We start from the raw sequence: 18,406 nt of genomic DNA, 5'->3' as shown, positions 1-18,406 counted from the left end.
AAATAGAACGACACGGAAAGTGGATGAGAAAAGGACTGTTAAAAGTCATGGACGGAGATTGGGGGAAGTGAGCAGCTAGAGGGTTGGAGCGTTTTGCTGATGACGTGTAAATGTCTGTGTGGGACAAACCCTGCCCAGGATCCACATCTTAGCCACCAAGCAGCAAGATTATTGATAAACACTGAATTCCACCCACTCCAAGCTACACACATTAAGCATAGACAATAGCACTAAATATTAACCGGTATCCACATATAACCACGAAAAACTCACCCTAAACCCGACTGAACCAAACTGAACGAACCAACTGAACAACCATCTAGCTCGCTCATGGAGATCTCTGCCATAGTGTGTACGAACGACACCAACGCCATCAGCACTGCATCCATCGAGGAAGCCAACACCACTGCCAAAAACAAAGTACTCACACCCAGTGATTACACCCAGCAGAAACCATGAGCTAGCAAAGCACATGGCACCCATTTAAACGATTCTGTGGAGTCAACGCACCCTAGCATTCATACTAGTCACAACATTAATAATTAATGCTCAATCGATAGAAGAAAATGGGGTCCTCAAACCTATGACCCCACCGCCAATTACACATATTATAGCCAATTATTTGAGGCTCTCAGCAAGCAGGTAGAGTCCACCACCCGAGTTGCCTAGCAAAGCCACATGGCCATTGCTATGACGTTTATCCCCAATAATACCGCCCCCGACGGAAAGTTCACCATTGCCCTGTCAGTTTAAACCCTGGTCAAAGAACTTAAGAACAAATGCCTGCCACGGCCAGTGGGATATGGATTGGTTTTATGGCCTGGCAGGACAATGGACAGCATCATTACTCAATTCTTAATCATTTAACATTAGGGTGGGGGGTGGGGGGAGGGACACACACACTAATGCTCCCATGACCATATCATTAAATACACACAGACAGAATAAAAAATCCCACACTGGCTGTACTTTCTTTCTTTCTTTGTTGGTTGTTTTTTTCATTTAGCAATTTATTGCTTGTATAAACGCTCTCTAAACAATTTTTGGTAAAAATAAAATCTATTAATAATAATAATCACAAAAAAATTGTCACCATGACTTTTACATGACATATTGCACAATTAGAAGCATTTAAACAATGATCACAGAATACGTTGTTGTTGCTCAGGTCATGTATGTGTGTTAGAGGAATGTTGAGAGATCTATGTGCAAAGACAGACACACTGGCTGCCTTTGTGTGTGTGTGTGTGTGTGTGTGTGCGTGTGTGTTTGTGTGTGTGAAACAGACTTTGTGAGGCCAAAGGGTGTGAGTGGAAGTACTGCCAGAACACTCAGCACGTGTGTGTGTGTGTGTGTGTGTGTGTGTGTGTGTGTGTGTGTGTCGGGAGGGGGGTGCACAGATATGGGAATGTGGTCTCAAATATGTTCCACCTCCATACTTAATTCAGGACACAGTTCCTTGAGTATCATCTCCATGAGGACCTAACCGGCAAAAAGAAAAACAATCAAAGGACAGAATATCATTAATGGCATATAACTAACCATATGAATAGTGTGCACTCAGTTTTAGCATTCTATAGATAAGGTTTCTGGCGGTGCTGGCACATGCTTACATAAAGAAGGTGTTTGTTGGCACTGGCCTCCTGCAGAGCGTTAAAGATCTTGATGATTCCGTAGCGAGCGTTCTGTTGGCCAACCAGATTTGCCAGAGCATCTTGACAGGGAGGACATTGAAGAGAAAGGAAACTCAGACATGGCAAGTGAAGAATTGTAGTAGAAAATGGGCTCTTGAATGGACTGGAATGGAACCTGAATGTATATTGCTGTGGTTCTATCTTGTTGGTGTTACAGAAAAAATCTAGATTTTGCTTAATCGCGGAATCTCAAGTCACTGAAGATTTATTTTTGTACAGTACGTAGCGATTTCTTCAGATTAATATACAGGTACTCCTCACTTAACAACCTACCTGTTTAACGACCGTTCGGACTAACGACCAGCTCTGCGACCTGTCGGTATTGTACGCTGTGTACAATACCGCGGCGTCTCAGCATCAAGCATCTCATCGTGCATCACTTTTCTCCGTCTCGTTCCTGCAGTCTGTCAGTATTCACTACAGTAGCATTCACAATCGCCACGGCCCCTTACCGTGAAATAACACGGGTCCTCACTTGTCGACCAATTCACTTAACGGGGTTGTAGGAACGGAACTCGGTCGTTAAGTGAGGAGTACCTGTATTACTTTCTATATATTGTTTTTATTTCGCCATTATTTGGGCTGGAGCAAGACCCTTATTTCCAGGCACGTGCAGAGGGGGTGAGGCTGCACACCTGCCCCTTTGCCCCTTTATGTTGATGGTGCCCTTTGATCGGGCACGTTTTTTGTTTTTTTTTTAAACGTGAATGAGAATCAAGATTTCGTTTGGAAACTACTGCATTCGCAGAGCGGAGGATTTTTTTTTCAAATCTAAATATTAATTGTTAACTTTGGATAAAATAGAATAATATAAGCCATATTCAAGCGGGCGCCACTGTGTGGTCTAGTGGGGAAAAAGAAGACAAGAAATCCTTTCTCGACATTATTATTATTTTTTTAATTATTTTATTCATTCCTTTTTCTTTTTTTACTTTGAGCACCTGCCCCTCTTCAGGTCTCTGCATGGGCCTGCCTCTTTCACTGCCAATACAGAGTTCTGGTTCAATCTGAGCAGTATAAACTAATTATGGTAGTTTGGAGCCAACAGAACATACTTCTTGATATTTTATCTTTTTTTGTCATTCTCATGCTCAGATGTGGATCTTGGAAAATATTCAACTAGTTTTTTTATGTCCTACATGTTGTACATGGATCCTTAAAACCGGTTATCTGTGTAAACCAAACCAGCATGCCAAATTTCAAAATTATTTAAAGATGGGACTTCTTAAACAAAGCTATTTTGTTTGGATTAGGTTCATAAGTGTGTTCCATTGAGGAATAGGGTCTTGTCTGACACAATAAGATAAGATTTGGAGGAATTAAGAAAATAATAGTTATTGCACACAATTAACAGTTTAAGAGAGATGACAAATCTGATGAGGCAATCACACTGTCTATATCAGGGGTTCCCAAACTTAAAAAACAAACAAATAAACAAAAAACAGTCACAACAAGCTTACCTGGGATATTGTCCAGTAGTTTCTGCTGAGCCCGCTCCTTTGTATCAGCACGTTCCGAGTCTGTCCGTACCTTGAGGTGTGGCGCCAGCTTTCCGTTGGGCCAGAATGTATCCCGGAACACGTTGATATAACAGACCAACATCTGCTCTGAAAAGATCCAGTTCACTGTGTCCCGGATCTGTCTAAAATATTAAAACACAACAGAGGTATTTTAGCTTCCTCATTAACATTTGTAACATCTGAGGAGTTGTAGCATATTCATGAGTCCTAGAAAAGTCTGACGACAGTAGACTAACATGGGATCCAGTTAACTGGGTCTTAAATCTCGCGGCAGAAAACAATACATATTTGCATATTGAAAAGTATGACATCACCTATCCAAAAAACATGTTCTCACAATATCATCTGTAATAATAAAAAAAAGCACTTGCATTCAAGGACCTATTATGAAAAACTCACTTTTTCTGTGCTTGTGCACATACGTTTTGGGTCTCTGATTGGCCTACAAACACACAAACTGTGAAATTAGACAACCCAGTCAGTTTTTTGTGAGCTGTCCATTTCAGAAAATACGTGGTGAAATAAGCTGTTCAGATTTGCAGCCCTTATCTACGTCATTTACGGCTTCAGTAGAATTAGAACCACCCTCCATCTGAGTAACCACCCACGGCTGGAGCACCACCAGACTCACTAACATTGAAGCTAAGAGCTGAGCAACTGCTCAATTGTTCACTGCAACGAACAGCACAAATCTTTTAAAAGAAAGAGGAATTAATACTAGCTGTCTGTGAAGAAACTGCAGACGATGGAATTGTAAGTATATAAGTGTGTTTCTTTCAAAAAAAAAAAAGATATATATACTTGTTAAATTAGGCCTTGCAGATCTAATATTAGTAAAGCTTGAGCAACTAAATTGCTTATTTCTCACCTCAAATTTATTCAGAAACAGATTTTGGTGGACTGATGAGGTGAAATCAGTGAAAGTTTATGGACTAAAAAAACAACCCGGAAGTAGAGCTCAAACCCCATTGGCTCATAAAACATGGAACTTGTACTCAAAGCCCATTGGCTCACAGAATTAGGGGCCTGACAACTCATTTACATTTAAAGTGACACACACAGAAACAGCCTATCGAGAACAGGAGGGTTATAGAGGCACGTTAGAATGGCTAGAATGTGTAATGTGAGTGGCATTTTCAGCAAAAAACTTCTAAAACATGGTTTGAGGACCTCAGAGACCTATATTAACTTGTTGAAAAGGAGCATAATAGGTCCCCTTTAAAGAATCTGAAAGAGTGCCGCAAGGTGAAATTCGTTGTATCTGCAGAAGTACACACTTGTTTATGTTATTATTAAATCTCAAAAATAAATTAACTCCCTTTTGTTACTGTCATTATTAGCAGGATGATATTTTCACTGAATAATTGTGGATGTGTGTCTTAGAGTGTCCTAATTGGCTGTGCCATTATGATACTAAGCAAGTCAGTGGGGAATACTCATTCTCCTTCCTTTAAAAAATACAAACTTCCATGAACATCAACACACATGCACACACCCCCACACAACTGTGCTTGGGAATCGGATACATTATCCAAATTGCTACTTACTTGTTAATGGTGCGCCCAAATGTCACCTGGACTAGTGCAATAAGAGTCTTTCTGACCCACTTAAACACTGAGGAGGGCAGAGAGACAAAAGCATAAAGGTGAATAAATAAGTGAATTAGCGGATGATGATCTCATAACCTGAGTCGGATGAAGTAAACAGATGGTAGTTTTCGATTTAACAAATATACAGGGAAAAATAGAATGAAACAGATTAACTAGATGAAAACAGTATGTAACTTTTTTTGTTTGTTTGTTTGTTTTTTTTATTTCTATGATACAGGTTGGTGACCCAAACCGGGTCATTGATGGATATCGTCTCATCTGATCATGTCGGTGTTGTGTTTGCACTTACTGCCTCGGAGTTCAAATATCTCTCCTATGAGCATGAAGCAAGGTTCAGCCAGAGCATCTCTTCTCCCATCTGTCTCATCGCCATAGTCTGAGAGATCACTGTCATCGTCCGCCTCCTCCTACACCACACACATGCACACGCGCACGCACACACACAATTGAAAGTGAAATAATTAAAAACTGAAACTGAGAATGGAAATTGCAAGTGAGCAGTTCAGAGTTTCAATGTGTGTGGGTGTTTGTATACCTCTGTATGTGAGAAGAAGTCCCCAGGCAGCCTCTCCAGGAAGGAGGCCAAAGAGAAAGAGGATTTCTTCTGAATGGACATAACCTTCCAACAAATATAATACAAGACATAATCATTAAAAATATGTTGACAGCTCAGAGAGAATCTTCAGTTCATCAAGCAGGGTTTTTGTACACCATCGAGTAGTTGAAGGGATGGTTCCGGAGTGTGACACCAACTGTCAAACATGGAGAAGGAAGCGTCTCTTTTGCAGGATCAAGAATCGGCGACTTGCACAGTGACCGGCCCCCTCAACCAAAGGGGCTACCACAGCATTTTGCAGCGCAATGCAATACCCTCTGGTCTACACCTAGTTGATTAGGGGTTCATCCTACACGAAGATAATGACCTAAAAATACCTCCAGGCTATGTTAGAACTACCTTAGGAGAAAAGAACATGACAATAGGCTTCAAGTCATGGAATGATCAGCACAGTCTCCGAGCTGGTTTGGGATGAACTGGACAGAAGGGTGAAAGCAAAGCAACCTACAAGTGCAACACATTTGTGGGAACTTCTGCAACAGTGTTGGGAAGAACCTTCCGAACAATATTTGATTTCCATTGTCAAAAGCATGCCACAAATGTGTGTTCGGCTGTTGGATCTGCAAAAGGTGGCTACTTTAATGAGTCAAAAGATTTCATTAAATTTAGTTAAATGAAAGGATTCATAATTCATGAAATGATTCATTTTTTTATCTCCAACTGTTTATTTGTTCTATGCTTTCATTTCAGAATACATTGAGACATTAAACTGCGTAAATTTAGTAGTGTATTTATTCTGTCTCTCACTGAAGGAAGGGGTTGTGGTATATACATTTATTTAACCTTAAACTTCCCATGAGACAAGTACATTTGTGTATCTGGCATTTCCCTCACACACTGCTTTAAATATGTTACTCTTTAGTCTCTTAAAAAGAACACTTCAACAAGTCAAGACCTACAATTCCTGAGATCAACTTGGTAAAATGATGAGAACTGATTTTTAGATTGCCATGTCTACAAATTAGATTTCAATATGTATGTACACTGATCAGCGACAACATTAAAACCACTACTAATAAACAATAATATTGTGTAGCTCCCTCTAGTGCCACAAAAACAAAAATCTGTGTATAAGGCTGATGAGAAGAGAAGAGTGTAGAAGGCTGTGATGCACTGTGTGTTCTGACACGTTTCTATCATAGCAGCATTAACTTTTTCAGCAATTTCTGCTACAGTAGCTCTTCTGTGGGATCAGACCAGACAGGGTAGACTTTGCTCCCCACGTGCATCAATGAGCTCATGGGTGCCCAATGACCCTGTCGCAAGTTGTCCTTCCTTGGACAACTTGTGGTAGGTACTAACCCCTGCATAGGGGGAACACCCCACACGACCTGCTATTTTGGAGATGCTCTGACCCAGTTGTCTATCCATCACAATTTGGCCGTTGTCAAAGTCGCTCAGATCCTTACGCTTGCCCATGTTTCCTGTTTCCAACACATCAACTTCAAGAACTGACTGTTCACTTGCTGCCTAATATATCCCACCCCTTGACAGGTGCCATTAGAACGAGATGAGCAATATTATTCACTTTACCTGTCAGTGGTTTTAATGTTGTGGCTGATCGGTGTATATTAGCACATGTTGTGCGATCAGCTTTAATGAAAAATGCCAAGTAGCTTTATATAAACTCTGACATCATTGGAAAGCTAAATCATAAGTTCTGCCATTTATTCAATGCGAGCCCTGTGTGTGAGTTAAATCTGCTGATTAGCTCCTTACCTTGAGGTGCTCCGGAGAGGGGCTTAAGAACGCATAAAGCGCTTCTGACTGACACAACCGCTCGTCTGTCAATAAACGCTACACACACACACACACACACACACACACACACACACACACACACACACACACACACACACACACACACACACACACACACACACACACAGTAGAGCTGTTAATGATCTTGTCAGCAGGGGGCAGTGTTTGCACTAAATGAGCATTTGGCTCACGGTAGAGGTCGGACGTGTTGGCGCAGAGTACGGGCACGACGCGCAGCGTGGTTATACAACAGCTCCACCGGCTGTGTGGTGAAGCATCCCAGACGCGTCGTAGAGAGAGTAGGAGTATTGGTAACAACGATTTAAATATTTTTTGACACACAGTTTGATAATACTGTGAAAAGTGGCGGGGTCCACCAGACAGATACAACAAAGGAGTCGCAGATGGAACCTCCGTGGAGCCGAAGCCGCTTTGATTACTTGCTGTGGGGCTACAACTACCCTGGGGTTGGGGTGTTAACCTAGGATGGCCGTGTCCCTTTTTATTACTTCTCCTTCAACTCGCACCCAGCACTCTCCTCACTTCCCTCTCTCTTCTTCTTCCACAGCATCCTTGACACCTCCCCTCCAATCAGATGAACTCATGCACATTATAACAATTAACTTGAGCTTGAACACCCCCCCCCACACACACACTCATACACACACAGATACAGCATGTTTGTTCTTTGTATTTAAAACGGGTTTCTGGTATAATGTAGACTCATATAAAACACATTCAAATTGATTGCACTCTTTATAAAAAACATTTCTATGGAGTTGTATCTCCTGTTTCTATTGAAAATGCTTGCATAGCCGCGCGCAGTTGAAAAAAAAGATAAAGACCCCTCGCGCAAAAATAGAAGAATGCCGTGCGGCTTACATGGCCGGTGGAGCCGCAGCAGTGGATTAGCATGAATTCAAAAGCACTTACGGCAAGCCACGGCCGTACGCTGCGCCAACGCATCCGGTGGGCTTCTACCATAAGGCTCATGCAGCTAAACTACAGTACTGGTGCCAAATGATGCAGAGTTAGTTCTGACAACTCCACATTTAACTCACTAAGTATGGCTATGTTTGGTGTACACCTAACTTAAATGATGTACAATAAATAAAGATGGCTTCAAAGTACATCTTAAATTGTCTGTCAGTGTTATTCCGAGATTGTTTAGTTTAAATAATCCTCAATTGACTTATGTATATGCGCCTCCTCTATATGCTGTTTCATGTTTGCTGGGGTCCATTTTTCCCAGCAAAAGTGCACTGATCGGGCAGGTGTAAAAAAGTGCAGCTGTTGTGGATTTAATAAAGCAGCATTGCCAGATGATGTCAGTGAACTGTCAATCAACTGTCAATGAATAAATTGATTTCTTGATTGATTAAAAGGCATCAAGAAGGCCTACTTTCCAGAAAGCAATTTCACATCCTTGGGTAAACCTGGATGTTAGGAGAAAAAAAAATTGCAGTCGAATGGAATTCCTGGCCCCAAAGTGTAATCCACCAAACATAGACAATCTTAGGTATTGCCACCTTAATAATGTTCGAGGTTCAATATTATTAATTATATTCATAGTAGTATATCATCATATAGTCATATCATCAGTCATTTGATTATTACCGTAGAGAGTGGGCAATGTAATAATAATATTACCTGCTAAATGCAAAATACCTTCATGGATTTGTGTATAATTCTTTTCGATGTGCCATACAAGAGTGCAGATTGTATAGTATTTAATGTGTAGTTCTAGTGGTGAAGTATTGGGAATGTATGGACATGAATTACGCATTTGTTTACCTGGAGAAAGGCATTGAGCTGAGTCTTGCTCTTTTCCAGGAACTTCTGGTCAATGGACTTGAAGGGAAGTTTACTTAAAGACGGTAGCTGGAGTTTCTTCAGAGACGGAAAACACTGGAAAAAGTCAAATAAAGAGACATTAGAAGCCCTTTTCATCAAACCCCTGCCAGTGATACAGAGGAAGTGTTTTTTTGTTTTTTTTATCTTTTCAGGCACACACAGTGATACTGTAGTGAACCTCTAACTAGTCTTAGTCTTACCAGCCCTCTTTCCCACAAGAGAAAAGTCTGGCAAAACACATTACAATTCAGGGACAGGTGGAAAAAAACTGCCCTACAGCTCACCAGTACTAATGTAAAGAGTTTACAAAGTAAATGAAACTTCTGACCAGACTGAAGGCTGGAGCAGAAAATTTTAAGTATGGGAAGCCTTCTCAAGCATTTAGGAGCACTGCCATGTTATGTCTTTCCGATTCTTTGTTCATTTGAGTCATCAGTACTGGGTGTATCACGATTCCGATTAAAAATTGAAAATCGATCAAAATGAGCGTTCGATTTGGAACTTCCAAACCACAAGCAGGTTTGTGATTTTCTCTGTATTTTTGAGGGTAATATTGTCGGACATGGTCGCCATATCGGGGTGGTCAAGATCTGTTGGTAAACAAATGCTGTGTGCGCTGGGGGGGTGCGCTGGTCCGTGGAGTCAACGGTGGTTCGCCCCAGCGTTCTAATTTAAAGAAAAATTGTGCTGTGATTCAATAAAATATGGTACATTTTACACTATGTCCACTTGATTTGTCCACTTAAGAGGGCAGAACAGAGTAGCGGCAGCTTAATAACATTATTTATAACATTATTTATAATGATTTATGTGATTGGACTCAAAGTTACTTATTGAGAAACAAGTGTTTTTCTTTACAAATCACTCGATAGTCTAACAATGGCATAGCGGTCGGAACTGGAAAAAAAAACATATGTTTAAATTTGAAAATCGAATCAAAACCTTAAAATCGAATATCAAATCAAATTGTGGATATGGAGAATTGTGACACCCCGAAACAGTACATTATTTCACAGGTTTGCGCCAGTACATGACGGATTCGTTTGCCATGTCAAGTTGAGTCCAATGGCTGAGTCGAGTGAACCAACATTAATTTGAGTCATCAGTACGTGAAGGATTTGTTCCTTCCAGTACATTAGGTATGTACGCAAGTTCAATGGGGAAAGCCACAAGTCGCCACACAGAAAGATTGTCACATTGAGAGATAATAAAATAAGCTTTTTAATGCTTACATTGCCATCTTTGCCATTTTGTATCATTTGTGCTTGGCTTGTGATTGAGTGGAGGGATGGTGGCAAGAGTTTTTCAGGCTTTAGAGTGGGAAGTTTGATTTAAGGGTTACGTACTGACAAAAACTGAATATATAATCACTAACCACTAACCAATCCGCTACTGTTGCTGAGGAATTTATTTGCACCGTTAGGGTTGAACTATAAACATTTTTAATGATGCCATGGAGTGAACTTTAAGACATTGATGTATTGATCTCCCACAGACTGTGACTTCCTTACATCGCAGCTTGTTCTTATTCAATGGGTGTCACACCCGTATAGAAAGGTGCAGCACGGCCAGTGTTACCTCTGTGAGTTTGCGGTGCAGGATCTGGAACTCTGTGAGCTTCCTCTGGACACTCCAGCGGCTGTTTGCCGTCTCCTCACCTTCTATCAGGCTCACACATACACTGTAACAGGCCACGGTCTCACCACCTTCCTCTGTAGCCTGAAATACACATAAAACACAGAAACACACACACACACACACACACACACACACACACACACACACACACACACACACACACACACACACACACACACACACACACACACACACACACACACACACACACACACACACACACACACACAGTACAGCTGTTAATAATCTGGTCAGCAGGGGGCAGTGTTTGCACAGCATGAGCATTTGGCTAAGCTTACTGGTGCCAAATGATTCAGAACTAGTTCTGACAACCCAACGGCACCACATGCTTCCATGGCCTAATAAATAAATAAATAAATAAAATAAAATGAAATCTTAAATACAATTTTTTTGGTGTGTCACGTGCAACGTCATAAACATGTCGGAAAAGGGGCGTGTTATGGTTCCAGTGTGATTGTGAACAACAGTGTCGACAGCAACTTAAACAAACAACAACATAAAACTGTAAATCTGAGTGAGCCATTACCCAACACTACAGTAGAAGCAGCATGGAGTATCCATAACCCTAACCCTAACTTAACTCATTAAAAATGGCAGTGCCTCCGTGATTGGTTTGAAAGAAAACAGCAGGAGTGCTGTTTGGAAATACTTCGCATTTGAGGCAAAATGTAAACCTAACTCAAGAGAATTGGAGTTTTTTTACACCTCCAGACAGCGATGCGTCGTGCGTGCGTTTCCCTGAGTTTTTATTTTAGATATATTTATATTATTATATATTATAAGGGAACGGAGCGCACAGCGGAGTTCAGATTAGAGGCGCCCGATGCGCACCAAAGGGGCGTCCCGACCATTCACGCCTTATAATCATTTATCTCTCATTCACAACTTTTATTTTTTATTTTTTTTAGAAAGTTTCGTTTTTTGATGGCATGTGGAAATGTATTTACTTGATACTTTTTTTTTTTTTTTTTAATTAGTGCACTGCAGATACAATGCAGACAAAAACATTTGTGTTAAATTTTGTGTGTCTTTTGTTATTATTATTAAATTGTTGTACTTTATCAGATGCAAAAAAAACAAAAAACATGATATCGGCATTATTTATTGGCCATTGGCCGTCCCGCACTCTACATAATGGCATTGGCCATTAAAAAACCCCTATCGATTGACCACTACTATGTACGTTTTTTACCTTAAAATCTTCTTCCTCTTTCGGCTGCTCCCTAATGGTACACTGACTTGTAATATAGAGAATGGCACCTCTTTCATTCACACCCACCCCCACGAACGCCAAGCCAAACCAAACCGTGGAAAAACTGAGTTACTCTTTACGGCACCAGGTCACTCCCATGATGTCTGGCTCCGGTAATTACAGTTTGTTGCCTGGTAAAATGTATTTGAAAAAAAAAAAAAGAAGAGAAATTAAAAACTTGTTGGTCAAAATGTCCAGTAATAATACTCATACAAAAAGTAGCCACTCCACCTCCCTGATGGCGCCGATGAGACCGGCCAATGTGCACCCGGCACTGCACCTCAGCCAGGTGCACCCTCAATTTCATTGCACCATGGGGTTTGTTTCACCCTCTGACTCGCGCATGCCAGCCAATTTGCCAGGCCGAGAACATCTGTTACCTACACCGGTAGCAGTGGGCCGAGATAATCCCATAATGGATACTTTATTTAGCTGGCACTTTGTTCGAATCCACAATTTAATGACTCAGTTGGCTTATGTATGTGATCCTCTGGTTGCTGTTTCATATTTGCTGGGGTCCACTTTTCCTGGCAAAAAAGCACTGATAAAGCAGGTGACATAAGTGAAAGACAGCTGTTTGGATTTGATAAAGCAGTGTGGCTCGTTGTTGTCAGTGAACTGTCAATATGGATAAACATTCACAAAAAATAACAGCACGCTCAGATGAAAAAATATCCTCACATAGATGTAAACTTTCTTAAACAACTCAGGTGGGAGGCGCACGCACACACACACACACACACACACACACACACACACACACACACACACACACACACACACACACACACACACACACACACACACACACACACACACACACACACACACACACACACTTCATCAGGTCCACTGCCATTTATCAACATTTGTACTGTCTGTACTTTCATTCTCATCAACTCGTTTGACATAATGTTCAATGGCCCAGGAGAACAGGAAAGGTGTATTTTCCAGAGAAAGAATAAACTAACCTGATTTTACAGTACAAGCATAGAGAAGTCGAGGAGACAACTCATAAAGAGCAATGAAAAAGTAAACCCCAGCCCCTATGCCTTTCTCCAGCGTTTATTGACAGACGAGCGGTTGTGTCAGTCAGAAGCGCTTTATGCGTTCTTAATCCCCTCTCCGGAGCACCTCAAGGTAAGGAGATAATCAGCAGATTTAACTCACACACAGGGCTCGCATTTAATAAATGGCAGAACTTATGATTTAGCTTTCCAATGATGTCAGAGTTTATATAAAGCTACTTGGCATTTTTCATTAAAGCTGATATGTGCGTAATCACCGGGTGTCATGACATTTCACTGCATATATGTATGACCGTATGTGTATGTATGTGACAAATAATCTCTTGAACTTGAACTTCAAGCAGGGCTCCAGGCTGTGACCATTTAGGCTATGTTCACACTGCAGGCAAAAGTTGCCCAAATCAGATTTTTTGCTCATATGTAATTCAAATCATTTTTTCACAACAGCGTGAACAGCACAAATCACATGGAATATGATCTTTTCAACACAGATTTGGGCGACTTTGATATGTGGTCCTAAATCTACGGTGACATCTGAATCACTCTGAATCACTGAATGAGAGCACAACAGAACTGACTGATGAATGGATCGTTGCAGCAAGTGATTCAGTTCAGTTCATTCACCGAATTCCACCCCCGACTTTGAGACCAGCAAGGTGCACTGCGGCCGCCCCAACTGCGGCACCCCCACCCGCAATGCGGCCACCCACTACCATTACAACCATTAAGCAGTGTATATAGCGCAGGGAGGGAAATAAATAATAGATAAATAGACTGTGCCCAGTTTATATTGGAATGTAATATTGGCCACATTTAAAAAATAATGTGAACAGCCAAACAAAAAAATCTGATCTGAACAATAAATCCGAAAAGGCTTGCAGTGTCAACGTAGGCTTTTTCGCATTTTGCGACCATTTTTGGCGACAGTTCTACTAAATTTTAACAATATGAGTGCGACTTGCAAATATGCAGAACGTTTTTTTTTTTTTTGTTATTTGTTTTTTTAACCCCTCATCGTAAATCAGTATGAGTCATGGAGAAAGTGTCCCCATACGCAGGGCGTTCGTTTCATTTCATAAGGAGACGTAAGATAAAAAAAAAAATACTGTTGTGGCGCGCCGATTGGGGGCACCACATCGCTGGCACGCGCGTCGTCGTTTTGCCTAAAAGGGAGACAGCCGCACAAATTGCGCCCCCCGTTGGGATGCTGCTCTAGGCGGCCGCCTACTATCTCACCTAGAGTTGGCCCTGCCTGCACCTGCTCGGCTGGCGGATAAAAACAAAATAGAGCGCACAGAGCAGTGGACAGACAAAGCTCATTCACACCTGCATGCACAAAGAGGTAGTATGCGGATGTACGCGTGCAACATTTTTATACAAAATACATTTCTGCTAAAACACATACTGCATATTTTTTTGAATGTTATTTTTCAGGTGAGATAGAGAGAGATGGGGAGCTGAGGCTCTCATCATGGTTGTTAATGACAGTAATGTACTGACCACATACCGTATGTTTACATTTGTCAATTTATTGTTTGGTGTCTATGTTTAAAGAAGCACAATTTAACTTAATGTTTTTGTTTTTTTTTCATTTAAAGCCTTACTTCAAAATTGTGACTTTTTCCTTCAAAACAAAACAAAAGATTGTCATTTCTGTAAACTGTTTATTTATTATCAAAGCATTTATCAATAATACAGTTAAGACTGAAAAATATGAATGTGTTGTGTTCCATGTCGATTTCAGTGGTGCTCCTAAATTGTCAGTAGGGAGTACCAGTACTCCTAGTGGAAAAGGTTAGTCTGGAGCCCTGCCCTAAAGGTAAAAAACAAATAAACATTTGACTGCAATAGATTCAAGATGTTTATTTGTCACATACATAAACATACAAGCATACAAAAATTTAGTTAAAATTACATTGCAACACACCAGGAGATTATGCACAATAAGTACTGACTGGCACAATAGCTTACGAATTTACTAACTAACTAAGTGATTCCTAAATGATAATTCAGTTAGTAAGTACAATAAAATTAGAGTAAAAAGGGTATTATACTAAGTGGGAATAGAAAATAGAAATAAAAGGAATAGACTTATGTATATGGGATAGATTAGGTAGCGTGTGTTGAGATACATAGTACAGTATACAACAGTACAGCACAGCAATAGAGTAACACCGAACAGCAATACAGCACAGTATGCAGTTACCCAGTACAGTGATACAGTATGCACTACAGTGTGCATCATACAGCACAGTAAGGCAAGGGGCCCTATGTGTGTGGCTCGATGAGGACCCCTTGTGAGGTCAGCATTGACAGTTCTTACGGCTTGCGGGAAAAAACTCCATCTCAGTCTCTCTGTTCTCACTGTGACTGCGGAGGCGCTTCCCTGACCGCAGCAGCTGGAGCAGTCCGTTGTTGGGGTGGTGAGGATCCTTCATGATCCTACGGGCTCTGCTACTACACCTCCTGGTGTATAAGTCCTGCAGGGAGGGGAGGGTAGTTCCAGTGGTACGCTCTGCTGAACCCACTCTCTGCAGGGCCCGCCTGTCCTGAGCAGTACAGTTCCCAAACCAGGCAGTGATGTTGCCTGTCAGGATGCTCTCCACGGCTCCAAAGTAGAAGGACTTGAGGATCCTCACCGAGACCCTAAAATTCCTAAGCTGCCTGAGGTGGTAAAGATGCTTCCTCACCTTTCTCACCAGAGTGTCTGTATGTGTAGTCCATGTTAGGTCCTCCGTAATGTGGACACCCAGGTACTTGAAGCTGCTCACCCTGTCGACAGAAGCCCCATTAACCACCAATGGCGCTTGCGTCCTTGGTTGTTATCCTCTCCAAAAGTCCACAATCAGCTCCTAAGTTCTGCTGACGTTCAGGAGGAGGCTGCTGTCCTGGCACCAGAGTGACAGGTCAGCTACCTCACGGAAGGCCTTGTCGTTGTCGTCCCTGGCTACACAGTCATGTGTGTACAGGGAGTACAGAAGGGGGCTGATGACGCAGCCCTGAGGGGGGATCCTGTGTTCAGGGTGAGGGTGCTGGATGTGTGCCTTCCACCGTAACCACCTGGGGCCTGGTTGTGAGGAAGTCCAGGATCCAGGCACATAGCGAAGTGTTCAGTCCTAGCTCCCGCAGCTTGACAGCCAGTCTGGTGGGGACTATGGTATTGAAAGCTGAACCGTAGTCAATGAACAGCAATCTCACATAGCCCCCCTTCCGGCCATCCAGGTGCGTGAACATGGTGTGCAGTACCTGGGAGACTGCGCCATCCTTGATCTGTTCAGCTGGTAGGCAAACAACAGCGGGTCAGTAGTGCTGGGGAGGGAGGCGCAGATGTAATCCTTAATCAGCCTTTCGAAACACTTCATGACCACCAAGGTGAGGGTACTGGACGGTAGTCATTCAAGCAGGCTGGAGAGGCGATCTTCGGCACAGGGATGATGATGATGGTGGACCTATTGAAGCAGGACGGGACCACCGACTGGGCCAGGGAGGCGTTGAATATCCTAGTGAACACCGGGGCTAGCTGGTGAGCACAGGTCTTCAGTACACGCCCAGATATGCCATCTGAGCCCGCAGCTGCGCTAGTGGCCGGATCAGAGCCCTCTTGACGTCATGCTTAGACACAGAGTGCATGCTCATCCCCACCGGTGTAACTCCAATTAGCCTGCGAAGTTGTTACCAGCCTCAAACCGCGCATAAATGAAGTTCAGTTCGTTGGCTAGTGAGGCATCCACACTCGTGGTTGGGAAGGGGATACTCTCGTAGTTAGTAATAGTCCACAGCCCCTGCCACAAGCGTCCGTTGCTCCATCTGTAGCTCCACTGCATCCCTGTACGCCCGTTTAGCATCCTTCATCGCCCTCTGCGGTTTGTATGATGCCACTTTGTAATTGTCCATATTGCCAGATACAAAACCATCGTTGGAAGCGGCAGCAGGCATTAAGAGCGCGCAGATGAATTTATCGACCCACTATTTCTGGTTAGGAAAGATCCAAACTTTCACTGGAGAACGATGCTGTCCACTAATATAGATATGAAACTCCTACAGTAGGAGCCACTTGGAAAGGACAGCTGTAGCGTGAGAAAAACTAGGCAGATAAGCGATTGGGGCGTGGCTGACCCATGCAAGAACCGTGACAGGTGGACCCTGGCTGTCATTACATCCCCCTCGATGACGTAATTTTGCGCCGGTGCCTGGGAACGCCCCCAGGCTGCATTTGTGGAAAAGCAGTTGCAATGCTTTATCTGTCCACCGGGGGAGCAGTGTTTCAAAATGTAAAGCAATTCGCGTTCATGGGATATTCCAGTGTTTATTTAATGAAAAATATACATGTTTTGGAACAGGACATATGTTCTGTACATTGAATACAATCAATGTATACATATCTGATTTTAAAGAATTAATGGTTTGAAAGAATGAATGAATCCGTGTTTTTTTATTTTTAGATGTATTTGATTAAATTAAATGAAAACATTTGTTTGTGTGACAGAGTTAAATTTAAATAAAATAAATGTGAAATATTGCAACAAATTTAATCGCAATACTAAATGTATCGCAAAACTTGCCATATCGTGCGTTTTCGCGCCGCAGGAACTTTTTCATCGTTCTAAGGACTTTTTGGAAGAACCATCCCTTTCATTGTGTCCGCGCTGCAGGCACTACTGTCGGAAAGATCATTTTTCTTGGAACTCCGTTTTGAGCAGCATTCAGCATCATTCAGCTCCTGCTGCAGGACAGAGACTGAACCTTCCTTGATGGATGTGCCGGTGGTGGGACAAATAATAAAATTAAAATAGTATTTTTATTGTCGATATATTAAGTGAATTGAATGAAATGGAAGATCTCCGAGTGAGTGAGCCCGTGCGTTACGAAAGTGGGAACAAAGTTTAAAATTACATCTTGTTAATCTAATAATAGTGAAGATTCAGCAACTGGATGGATTATTTCTCGCCTCATCACTGCCAGGTTCTCGGGGAGCTCCCCAGGTCCTGGTGCCCTTCGGGGAGTCCCTCATGTGCGAAAACACGTTGCGTCGTATGATGAAGTCCCAGATGATATATATTCCCACTCTATATAGTGTGTGTGTGTGTGTGTGTGCGCACTACACAACGCGCACACACACACACACACACACACACACACACACACACACACACACACAATTAGTCTGCCAGTCTCATCTGGTTCCATACAGTGCTTGTATAAAATAAACACAAAACTTTCAGAAAAACATTCCTTTGTGTTCTCTTTGTCGCTGTTCAATGCGGTTCAATAGGCGGGTGCCTAGGGAACCATCATGAGGCGGGCTGCGGAGAGAGAGCAATCAGGGTGCATTTTGCACACCAGTCTCCCTCTCCGAGGGTACAGACGATGCGCACGCCAGCGATGAGGTGCCAGTGATTGCTGTGCCAAAAC

At 42.3% G+C, this 18,406-nt stretch overlaps 1 protein-coding gene across 2 annotated transcripts in view; it reads right to left on the bottom strand.

Annotated features, from left to right (window-relative positions):
* Positions 1-1,036: 1,036 nt before the first annotated feature.
* Positions 1,037-18,406, bottom strand: part of snx25 (sorting nexin 25) — a gene marked incomplete at its 5' end in the record, with an annotated part of 37,272 nt that continues 19,902 nt past the window's right edge. The window contains 9 exons of one of the 2 annotated variants that reach the window (XM_080007714.1): positions 1,037-1,482; positions 1,614-1,714; positions 3,155-3,336; positions 4,762-4,828; positions 5,114-5,231; positions 5,360-5,443; positions 7,160-7,237; positions 8,996-9,109; positions 10,634-10,774. In XM_080007714.1, the coding sequence (XP_079863840.1) occupies positions 1,417-1,482; positions 1,614-1,714; positions 3,155-3,336; positions 4,762-4,828; positions 5,114-5,231; positions 5,360-5,443; positions 7,160-7,237; positions 8,996-9,109; positions 10,634-10,774 (951 nt within the window). In that variant the 3' untranslated portion in view covers positions 1,037-1,416. The remainder of the gene's footprint in view (positions 1,483-1,613; positions 1,715-3,154; positions 3,337-4,761; positions 4,829-5,113; positions 5,232-5,359; positions 5,444-7,159; positions 7,238-8,995; positions 9,110-10,633; positions 10,775-18,406) is intronic. The other variant, XM_080007715.1, reaches the window with a different exon arrangement.

Source organism: Zeus faber (assembly GCF_960531495.2).
Source record: "Zeus faber genome assembly, chromosome: 10".
Classification (NCBI taxonomy): domain Eukaryota; kingdom Metazoa; phylum Chordata; class Actinopteri; order Zeiformes; family Zeidae; genus Zeus; species Zeus faber.
This window is presented reverse-complemented; position numbering and strand designations above follow the sequence as displayed.